The sequence below is a fragment of the Schistocerca serialis genome, chromosome 5, assembly GCF_023864345.2.
Source record: "Schistocerca serialis cubense isolate TAMUIC-IGC-003099 chromosome 5, iqSchSeri2.2, whole genome shotgun sequence".
Lineage (NCBI taxonomy): Eukaryota > Metazoa > Arthropoda > Insecta > Orthoptera > Acrididae > Schistocerca > Schistocerca serialis.
The window spans coordinates 288852461-288864598 of NC_064642.1; the positions used below are offsets into that span (position 1 = coordinate 288852461).

The following is a 12138-nucleotide window of genomic DNA, read 5'->3' on the forward strand; positions in this document are numbered from 1 at the left end:
ACTACCCCCTCCCCACTACAACTCAGAGAACTCTGCACATGTGCAAATCTGGCAGGTAGGGCACACAAGAAAAATTGTTCTCATTAGTATCTGGCTGCTTGCTACTACTACTGATATAGCTAACAGCCACACTCCAAGTACTAGGAAGTGGGAGAAGGTACTGCTCATATGCGAGTCAACTGCACATGCGCATGAGCCCACTGGCAACTGGTTAAATGAACCTAATGTAAATACACTCCTGGAAATGGAAAAAAGAACACATTGACACCGGTGTGTCAGACCCACCATACTTGCTCCGGGCACTGTGAGAGGGCTGTACAAGCAATGATCACACGCACGGCACAGCGGACACACCAGGAACCGCGGTGTTGGCCGTCGAATGGCGCTAGCTGCGCAGCATTTGTGCACCGCCGCCGTCAGTGTCAGCCAGTTTGCCGTGGCATACGGAGCTCCATCGCAGTCTTTAACACTGGTAGCATGCCGCGACAGCGTGGACGTGAACCGTATGTGCAGTTGACGGACTTTGAGCGAGGGCGTATAGTGGGCATGCGGGAGGCCGGGTGGACGTACCGCCGAATTGCTCAACACGTGGGGCATGAGGTCTCCACAGTACATCGATGTTGTCGCCAGTGGTCGGCGGAAGGTGCACGTGCCCGTCGACCTGGGACCGGACCGCAGCGACGCACGGATGCACGCCAAAACCGTAGGATCCTACGCAGTGCCGTAGGGGACCGCACCGCCACTTACCAGCAAATTAGGGACACTGTTGCTCCTGGGGTATCGGCGAGGACTATTCGCAACCGTCTCCATGAAGCTGGGCTACGGTCCCGCACACCGTTAGGCCGTCTTCCGCTCACGCCCCAACATCGTGCAGCCCGCCTCCAGTGGTGTCGCGACAGGTGTGAATGGAGGGACAAATGGAGACGTGTCATCTTCAGCGATGAGAGTCGCTTCTGCCTTGGTGCCAATGATGGTCGTATGCGTGTTTGGCGCCGTGCAGGTGAGCGCCACAATCAGGACTGCATACGACCGAGGCACACAGGGCCAACACCCGGCATCATGGTGTGGGGAGCGATCTCCTACACTGGCCGTACACCACTGGTGATCGTCGAGGGGACACTGAATAGTGCACGGTATATCCAAACCGTCATCGAACCCATCGTTCTACCATTCCTAGACCGGCAAGGGAACTTGCTGTTCCAACAGGACAATGCACGTCCGCATGTATCCCGTGCCACCCAACGTGCTCTAGAAGGTGTAAGTCAACTACCCTGGCCAGCAAGATCTCCGGATCTGTCCCCCATTGAGCATGTTTGGGACTGGATGAAGCGTCGTCTCACGCGGTCTGCACGTCCAGCACGAACGCTGGTCCAACTGAGGCGCCAGGTGGAAATGGCACGGCAAGCCGTTCCACAGGACTACAGCCAGCATCTCTACGATCGTCTCCATGGGAGAATAGCAGCCTGCATTGCTGCGAAAGGTGGATATACACTGTACTAGTGCCGACATTGTGCATGCTCTGTTGCCTGTGTCTATGTGCCTGTGGTTCTGTCAGTGTGATCATGTGATGTATCTGACCCCAGGAATGTGTCAATAAAGTTTCCCCTTCCTGGGACAATGAATTCACGGTGTTCTTATTTCAATTTCCAGGAGTGTATATGATCATGAGGGATATGAAGTGAATTTGTGATTGGTTGAGGATAGCTTTGTAGGGAGAGTGCGGGAATCATCAGAAAAAACAGATGTGACTTCAGGCATTCCACAGTGAAGTACACTGAGACCCTTACTGTTCACGTTCAGTGTTAATGACCTAGTAAACAATTTTAACAGAAACTTCAGATTTTATGCAGATGATGTAGTTGTGTACAATGTAATTCTATCTATACTCAAATATCCAGTCACAGTTTGATAAACTTTCAAGGTTGTACAAAGGTTGCCAACTGAAATACTTAGAAATGTAAAATAGTGCACACTACAAAATGTCAAAATGTAGTACACTATATCTACAATATCTGTGGGCAATATTTGCAATCAGTCAAGTACCAGGATGTAAAAATTTGGGGAATATGAAGTGGGCTAATGATACATAGCTTTGTAGGGAGAGTGCGGGAATCATCAGAAAAAACAGATGTGACTTCAGGCATTCCACAGTGAAGTACACTGAGACCCTTACTGTTCACGTTCAGTGTTAATGACCTAGTAAACAATTTTAACAGAAACTTCAGATTTTATGCAGATGATGTAGTTGTGTACAATGTAATTCTATCTATACTCAAATATCCAGTCACAGTTTGATAAACTTTCAAGGTTGTACAAAGGTTGCCAACTGAAATACTTAGAAATGTAAAATAGTGCACACTACAAAATGTCAAAATGTAGTACACTATATTTACAATATCTGTGGGCAATATTTGCAATCAGTCAAGTACCAGGATGTAAAAATTTGGGGAATATGAAGTGGGCTAATGATACAATCTCAGTTGTGGGTAAAGTAGGTGGAAGGCTTTATTTTATTGGTAGGATACTGGGAAAATGCTATCAGTCTATATAGGAGGGTAACAGGGTACACTAAATGTGTACGTAAAAGAGCAACACAGGTTTGTTTGAAGCATGGGAAAGTATCACAGGAAAGGTGAAAAACATGAATTGGTTAACGCTTGAAGGCAGATTTCAAATGCCCTATAAAAGCCTACTTACAAAGTTTCAAAAATAGGTATTCAGTGAAAAATCTAGGCATATCAACACCTCACAATAGACTAATCCTGTAGGTGCCATGAAGACAAGACATGTGCAAAGTGGTACCTACACTGTCATTCTTCCAGTGCTCCATAAGCAAATGAAATCAGAATGAACTCAAAATATTTAGCGGAAAGAAAAGTACTCTCTGCCATGCACTTCATGGTAGTTTGCAGACTGCTCATATCATGCTAGAATGATCAGGCCTCAGAGTAAATTATCCTGCATTGCTATTTGATGTTTAATTCTCTCCATATATGGAGTCTCGAGTATTCTTCATTCACATTTCATAGTCAGCCCACGAATAAAATTACTATCTATTATAAATGTGGTGTAACCCACTTGCCAAAAATATTTTCTCTGTCTGTGTCTGTATGTGTGTGTGTGTGTGTGTGTGTGTGTGTGTGTGTGTGTGTGTGAATATTGTTCTCTAAGATTTTAAAATAAGTGAGAGCAGGGATGGAAGACTTTGGGCCCAATGGTTCTCAAAACAGGCAAGTAGTACAAAATTTATTTTAAAATATTTAAAAAATCTGTAAAGTGTGACCAACAAACCTATAGAAAAAGACTTACCATACTGTTACTTCTTGTAAACACATATATGCGGCCTTCATCCTTATTGACAGAGAAGAATGGAGCTCCAACTATCAGTTCATCAAGGCCATCACCATTTACATCACAGACAGTGATGCTTGCTCCAAAATATTCAGTTACTGTTTCTCCTCTTAATGTATCAATAATTTGCTGTTGACTAGATGAGAGGGACTTGAATATGATAACCTGCAACAGTAATGTGCTTGTATCAATTTTAAATAAGACATAGTGTTATTATAGTGTAATAAAAGAAGAATGGAACCTCAGAAGCTTATGACCTTAAGAAATCATCCAAAGGAATTAGTGAAATTCATAACTTTAAACCACAGTTGGCCATGGTACACAGAACATCACATGTGCACAATGTGCTGCATGTGTTCGGTCCTGTGTTCAGCCTATCTTGACACTTCTTAACATGTCTCAGCTGCATTACATCTGTCTAGGCTTTCCTCAGTCCTTCTCAGAACTACTTCATATGGCACAACATTTCATTTAGCAGTGCAATGCATCATCTTTTCTTCCATTATTTGGTGCAGAATGCTTATGTTGGCATGATGTTTTCAGTTAGGCAGACTGATGTTTATGCCTTCCTATTTGCTCATGGCCAATGGCTATTACAATGGGACATACACTCAAAAAGAAGTGATCTAGCAACCTATCATCAAAAGCCTCTAAAAATAAATGGAAATCACAGTTCTTTTTCAAAGAGAAGGTTGAGAATTCGCAGTGTCTTTTATTTAGTCACATAAAAACACGGCAGCAATCGATCAGTGCAGTAACACTTTGATATCCACAAAAAAAACCATGTGCGCAACACTTCATAATGTAAGGAATGTGTGCCGGCCGAAGTGGCCGTGCGGTTAAAGGCGCTGCAGTCTGGAACCGCAAGACCGCTACGGTCGCAGGTTCAAATCCTGCCTCGGGCATGGATGTTTGTGATGTCCTTAGGTTAGTTAGGTTGAACTGGTTCTAAGTTCTAGGGGACTAATGACCTCAGCAGTTGAGTCCCATAGTGCTCAGAGCCAACCAACCAACCTCTGTAAGGAATGTGAAAAACGTGTTCAGAAGGGCATCATTTGTGTGAAATGTAACTTCTGATGGCATGAAAGATGCACAAAAGTTAATTTAAAATTTATTAACGATGATTTTTTGTGGTTGTGTCATGACTGTGAATGCGACAAAAAGTTGGAACTGATGAAATCTGTGAACTTGAAAAACAAAATCATAAAGCAATTAAACAGTGATATAGAATCTCTCAAAACAAAATTGCATTATTAAAAGAAGAAAATGTGAAACTTTCTAGTGAAAATTAAACATACTCTGAAGTCGTTACATCTAGGCCTACAAGTGAAATAAACAAAGAAAATGAGAAACTCTATAGTGAAAAATGATCATATACTTTACCCTATAAACAAGATATTAGTCATTCTCAGAAGATGACACAAAACACAAGAAATAATCCTACAAATGCTGAAAAAGAAAAAAAAAAAAGACTCAAAGTGTGTGAAACCAAAAACATATATAAATGTACAAATGAAAGAAACATAAAGAGAACCACTAATTATGAAGAGAAACAGTGTGTCAAAAACAAATTCCTGTTACTTGGAAGTTCTCTTATGAAAAACATAGAAGTCCCAGAATGTAAAATTGATGTTCGACCTGGGATTAGGCTACATCAGATGACTAAAAACCTGAAAAACATTTTGAGCACTAAACAAAATGCAAAGGAAGGTGAAACCACAGCTGGCAACGAAATATATAAAGGTGTTTTGTGTATTTGAGGATGAATTCTCTTGACAGCTGCAGTGAAAGCTGATTAATGAAACAAGAATCATAATCAGAATGGCCAAAAATACCTATCCCTGATCCAAGATAGAGATAAATGGAATTTTACACAGAAAATCAGTGAGTGATAGCTACATAGACAGGGTAAAAACTGGGTGTGAAATCAGTGTGATACTTTGGGGACAGTATTTTTAGATCTTAGTAAGTCTGCCAGCAATAAGTGTCTAGGACAAGATGAACTTCATCTTACTTGCAGAAAACTGTTGGCAGATGTGTGTGCTTTTATAAAAATGAGGGAAACTGATTTTTAGTAAAGGGGGTGATAATTTCAATAAGACTATAAAAATATGAGATGTGTTTCTGCCAGTAAAACAGATCATCCATTGGTACTAGAAAAAAATGAAAAACAGAACTCAGAAAGCAAAGCAAAGGTAAGTGGTCAACCAAGTAATCCAGAAAAAATGGTTCATAATTTTATGCTGTCCCATCAGAATGTTTGGTCTCTGTGCAATAAATTAATAGAATTGGAAATAATGCTTTCACATGAATTAAACGCTGCTTCTGTGCTATGTCTTAATGAGCACTGGTTAAGAGAGGATATATAACAAACAGTGAATATAACAAACTAAGAATTGGCAGCCTACAATTGTAGAAAGCAATTTCAGTGTGGTGGAAACTGCATCTTCGTCAGAAAAGGAATAGCTTGCAAAAATACAGGACAACTAAAGACACTAAATAGGGAAAAGGATTTTGAAATATCATCCATAGAACTACCATCTCAAAAAAAAACAACTGCAGTATGCCCGTACAGATCTCCTGGTAGAGACACAAAAACTTTCATCAGCTCATGGAAAAAAATATTAATTCTAACTGTAAAAAATAAACAATCACTCCTCATATCCAATGATCTCAATATAGGCTTTAGCAAACGCCATAAAATAAGAACAAAACATTGCATCTCTTAGTTTCTTATGACTTGAAATTCACAATACATTCCCCAACATGAGAAACTTGCTCTACAAAATCCACAATAGACAAAATAAAAATTAACTCTAATCAATGCCATTACAAAGCATATATAATAAAGACTGGACTTGGAGACCACTATGGACAAACCATAAGCTTCAGTATTGGGGAATGTGATATGTCCAACAAACTGACAAAGAACATATGAGACCAGATTTTACAATGATCAGAATACTGAAATATTTAGAAATCATTTAAGAAAAGAATCATGGGAGCAAATTTATGGTGCTCAAAATATATCTGACAGATTTAATATCTTTGTGGATACGATTAAATATCATTCTGATGTAGTATTTCCACTTAAAATTAGGATGTCAAAACACACTCACACAAACAAAGGATGACTACAGGTATCAGAGAATCATCTGAAGAGAAATGATTCCTCTAAGGATTCACGCAAGACCAAAATTTGATAGATATTTAAAAAACTATATAATAATTCACAAGAAAGTAATAAAAAGTGGTGGAAAATAACAGATTCATAAGAAATGTATCCAATAAAATGAAAGATGTTTGGAATATTGTAAAGAAAGGAACAGGAAGTAATAAAACAAAAACTAATTATATACAGTTGAATGAAAATTTGCACACTATCTGCAAACCAAAGGAGATAGCAAAGACATTTAACAGTTATTTTGTAAATTTAGCAGAAACACTTATTGAGCAAAAGGTCATCCATAAACATACCTCAAAAATAACATCAAAAATTGAACAGGTAGAAAACACAATATTTCTCAACCAACTAACACACAAGAATCACAGCAAGAAATCAAGCTTCTAAAATCAAAATGTTCATCAGGAATAGATAACATACCAGCTTTTGTTGTATAAAAATGTGTAGACTTAGTTTCTGAACCACTGACATATCTTGTAAACCTGTCCTTCTCAACTGGCAGCTTTCCAGCATGTTCCAAAATTACTAAAGTTAAACCACTACACAAAAAAGGAAGGCAGGAAGAGGGGTCAAACTATGGACCACTTTCTCTACTGTCTGTGTTTTCTAAAAGACTGTCAAGTTTCTAAATAAATGTAATATATTAATGGCATCTCAACATGGTTTTAGGAGAAATCACTCTACTGAAACAGCAATGTTTTCTTTTCTGTATGAAACTCTACAGCCCCTAGATAGGCAGGAACATACCTCAAGGATATACCTAGACTTCTCAGAAGTGTTTGATACCATCAATCATGATAAATTACTGGGTAAGATTCAGAACTGGAGTATTAGGTGAGCAGCACATACCTGGATTAAATTGTATCTCCATGAAAGAAAACAGCTCATAGAGATAACACATGAAGTAAGTGTGACAGTCAAAACTCATCAGTCAGATTTATTAGCAGACAAACATGAAGTTCCCCAAGGTTACATGTTGAGTCCAATTCTGTTCTTTCTATATGTAAATGATTTACACATAAACAGTAAAACAGTAAGCTATATCAATTTGCAGATGACACCAGCATCTTATTTACAGGAAATAGTGAAGGAAACTTTGGAAATGACATTAAGACCATCACAAAGAAGATATTACAGTAATTTGATTCAAACAGTTTGATTACAAATCTGGAAAAATTGTTGCAATGAATATTTTCACCACCCAGAATAGGACACCAGCTAATCCTCACCAGCTACTCCTCCTATAGAAATAAGTGGGCTTTTTGTCCACATTGAAAAAAGAGAGTACAAAATTTCTCAGTATATGGATTTAAAAAACATGTAATTGGATACACACATAGACTATGTGAACAAAAAACTGAGCAAAGCATGTTTTGTAATGAGAGTAATAAGAAACTTTATATCGCATGATAACCCCAGGACCATTTATTTTTCCTGTGTTCATTCAATATTGAAATATGATTTAGTGCTTTTGGGAAATTTCAGAGCTAGTCAGAAATCATTTAGATTGTAGACCAAGATTATTAGATTAATGGAAAGTCACTAATTAGAAAAAATAAAATACTACCATTTTCTTGCATTTATATACTTGAAAATGTAATTATTATAAAAGAAAAACAAAACCGTGGCAGTCCAAGCATCACCGATAATGAATCTGTACATAGTAGTAGTAGTAGTAGTAGTTTATTCATCCAGAGACAATTTACATTGCATGGATTTCGTCAAAAAATACGTAGTATATATATATACACACATATAGGGTGAACAATACTATACAAAATACAGATGTGCATAGTAGACTACATAACATCAGACCACATTGAAATAGCATGTACAACTTTGATTATTTACATTGATGTATGAGAAAGACTTTTTACATGGAATACACAGTTGATATTTAGATATAACACATACAATTCTAGCACTTTTGTACATAATATTTATTTAGATCATAGCAACAGTCAGATAAAAATTACTATTGGCACAGAGTACATAAATATAATTGTTTAGTATGAAGCTATTTCAGGTATTCCTTTACACTATAATAGCAGTTGGTCATTAAAAATTTGAATACTGCTTCTTTAAATGAAGACAATTTTTTTATTTCTTTTATCTTTACCGGTAGTTTGTTATACAATCTGCTTCCTTGTATGTTTGTTTGTTTCTGCACCAAAGCCTTGTTAGCTATTTTTATATGAATGTCATTGGACTTTCTTGTGTTGTAAGTATGTAGATCTGAGTTGGATTGGAAATTGTTAATATTTCGTTTTACATTAATTACGCTTTTCTGTATATAGAGGCATGATAGGGGTAGAATATTCAGCTGTTTAAATAATTGCTTTGAAGGAGTTAGCCTTGAACTGTTTGGAATAATTCTAACAGTTCGTTTTTGTAGAGTGAAGATGGTTTTGAGATTTTTCTTACTATGACCCCAGAAGATGAGGCCATAGGTAATAGCAGAATGTATATAAGCAAAGTAAACAGCTCTGCTACATTCCCTACTACATACAAAGCTAATAACGCGTAAAGCAAAGCAAGCAGAGCTTAACTTATGCGAGAGATACAGGATATGGGATTTCCAGTCTAAATTTTCATCTATATGTACACCTAAGAATTTTGTGGTAGCAACTCTCACAATTTCTTTATTTTGTATTCTGAGATCTAGATCAGAGTGTGACTTTGCTTTCCTGTAATGGATATAATTAGTTTTAGAGATATTTATGGTTAATTTGTTCACTTCAAACCAATTTTGCAAATATTCTATAACTCTGGTTGCAGATGTTGGCAATACCCGGTTTATGTCAGTTACTACAATGTTTGTGTCATCCGCAAACAGGGTTATATGAGTACCATTTACTGGAATCTTGATATCATTTATGTAAAGAAGAAATAGGAGAGGTCCTAGAACACACCCCTGCTATCACACAAGTGAAATGAATGATGTACACGTACAGCAGACAAACACAGCGCTATTACTGAAAGGCATAGTCCTACCTGGCATCAAATTGTACAGTGCACTACCCAAATCCACAAAAATAATAGTAGACTTGAACAAGTTCATATCAACTGTGAAGCATTACTTGGGTGATCACTGCTTCTGTACCCAGTAAGAGAATACCTAGAAAAACAAAACTACCTTCCCAATTAAGAATATTTTTATAGAACGAGTGGAGAAAGAAAATATTGTATAATTTTATCATTTGTTAAAATTGTGTCAGAAGAAAAAAAATCAAGGAATATACGTTGCAATTAATGAATGGTCTAATATCTTTTGTACACTGTACTGTCCCAGATTCACAGGACCAAGAAATAAATAATCGCTAACCACCACAGATTTGCCATAGAACACCATGCACATAAAATTTAAAGATTTTGTTGATGATGAAACAGCTAAAAATTACAATGATCAACAGACAATTTGTACAGGACACATTGTTTTGTTCATCAAGGAGAAGTTACAGACTTGAAGCACATAATGAAATTGGTGGTATGAATGATAAATTTTTTGAAATTGCATTGGTTACTACACTGTTACTTTCAACACTTTATGATAGAATTGAATGAATAGTGAGGAAATGTTATTGAAGGGAATGTCTGGAATCATTTTTTGATTTAAGACCTGCTATTGTTGAATTTAAAATGGAAAAAGGAAAGCAAGAAGCAAAATTAGAAGATCTTTAACTGATTGCAGACCTTGCAGTTTCAGTGAGCTTTACTGCACACATGAATGTCCTCAATATGTTGTTCAAAGGTGAGAGCAACTTGTTTCTGATTTCAAGGGAAAAATGGAAGCAATTAAAAAGAAAACTGGAAGCTCCTGGTGTTAAAGAAATTGTAAATACTGAATAATTAATTCAGGCTTTGTCAAAACTTGCAGAACAGTTTTCTGAAAAATTTCCAAATATTTTTGAGTTCTTTTCAAGACCATTGCTCTTTCTATTGAGAGTACCGCTGTGCATTTTCACATCAAACTGATTGACCTGCAATGTAATCACTGCTTAAAAGACAAATTCTTTGCCATTAAAACTTCCATAAATTCAACAAAGTTTTCCTGGGAGGAGTTTCCATGTCTCCATAATGATGCTCCAATAGGGATATCAATATTTTGGTCAACATACACGTGTCAAATGTTTTTTTGATAATTAAACTAAAGAAGTCTCGATTAAATATCAACCTGAGTGACAAAAATATACAAAACCGTCTGTGTCAGACTGTGTGTCCACAACTGTATCACAAAAAATTTACTGTCTCTTCAGTGAATGAAAATACAATTAAATAATAGTAAAAAAAAAGCAACACTTATCTATAGAGGACTGGCACATAGAGCTCAGAAACACATAACAGAAAAACAGCTAACACTAGCTTTTGAACTCTTACTTTTTTATAATAGGAGTACACACACAAATACACACACAGACACACACATAACTACACAGACAACAAAACATCCACACTCACTGTAGATCACTGCTACCATGAAGGCGTATATTTGGCTGTGTATGGTTATGTGTATGTGTTTGCACTCCTACAAAAAGAGCAAAATAGTGTTAAATGTTTTCTTTTGTGTTTTTCTGTGTCCCATGCACCAACCGTCTATAGATAAGTGGTCACCTTTCATTTTTTAATGTATATTTCCATCTACAAATTTCCATCATTCTTATATAGCAAAAATTTGTTTGTTTGTGATCTTTGTTGTTGAGAACTCTATCCACTGAAATGTCAGTAGAGTAGTTCTAAATAGTAAAAATTTGATTCTAATTATATCTGACAAAAAATATTTATTCTACCCCTATCTGCATGCTATAGAGACTATTTTTACTTATCTTTCCATATTGAAGCTTAAACATTTTAAAAATTTACAGGGAACTATGTGGCAGACACCGTTGGGTGGCTTGCGGAGTATCAATGTAGATGTAGATGTAGATCACTGCCATAACCTAATTGCAAACTTGACTTTACTTTCTTTTTGTTTTTGTAGGTGTATTCTCCTGCACCAACAGTCAGTAATAATATAACATCGCAATTCACAATAAGCTGTACAGAGCTTCAGATTTTCAAATTTCCTAATATTTCATAACATGAAATCAATCTCCATGCAAACTATCCGATGTTCCTTGTGCTACTGTATTACTATCTAATGTGACATGACCACTGTTTTCCCACTTTCCTGCACAGTCTACTTGGCATCATAACTTGTGTTTTTCTGTGTCCCATGCACCAACTGTCTATAGATAAGTGGTCATCTTTCATTTTTTTCATGTATATTTCCATCTACAAATTTTAATCATTCTTATATAGCAAAAATTTGTTTGTTTGTGTTCTATGTTGTTGAGAACTCTATTCACTGCAATGTCAGTAGAGTAGTTCTAAATAGTAAAAATTTGCTTCTAATTATATCTGCAATGCAGTCAGATGAGAGAGACACCCATAGATGTGAGGGTTCCACAAGCACGCAGAGTTCTTGACTGTCCCTGCTTTAAAGAAAACTGAAAAAATGGTTCCAATGACTCTGAGCTCTATGGGACTTAACTTCTGAGGTCATCAGTCACCTAGAACTTAGTACTACTTAAACCTAACTAACCTAAGGACATCACACACATCCA

At 37.0% G+C, this 12138-nt stretch overlaps 1 protein-coding gene across 1 annotated transcript in view; it reads right to left on the reverse strand.

Moving 5' to 3' along the window:
- Positions 1-12138, reverse strand: part of LOC126481907 (integrin alpha-PS5-like) — a 553290-nt gene that overhangs the window by 267960 nt on the left and 273192 nt on the right. Inside the window, exon 9 of the mRNA XM_050105865.1 lies at positions 3310-3516. Coding sequence (XP_049961822.1) covers positions 3310-3516 — 207 coding nt within the window. The remainder of the gene's footprint in view (positions 1-3309; positions 3517-12138) is intronic.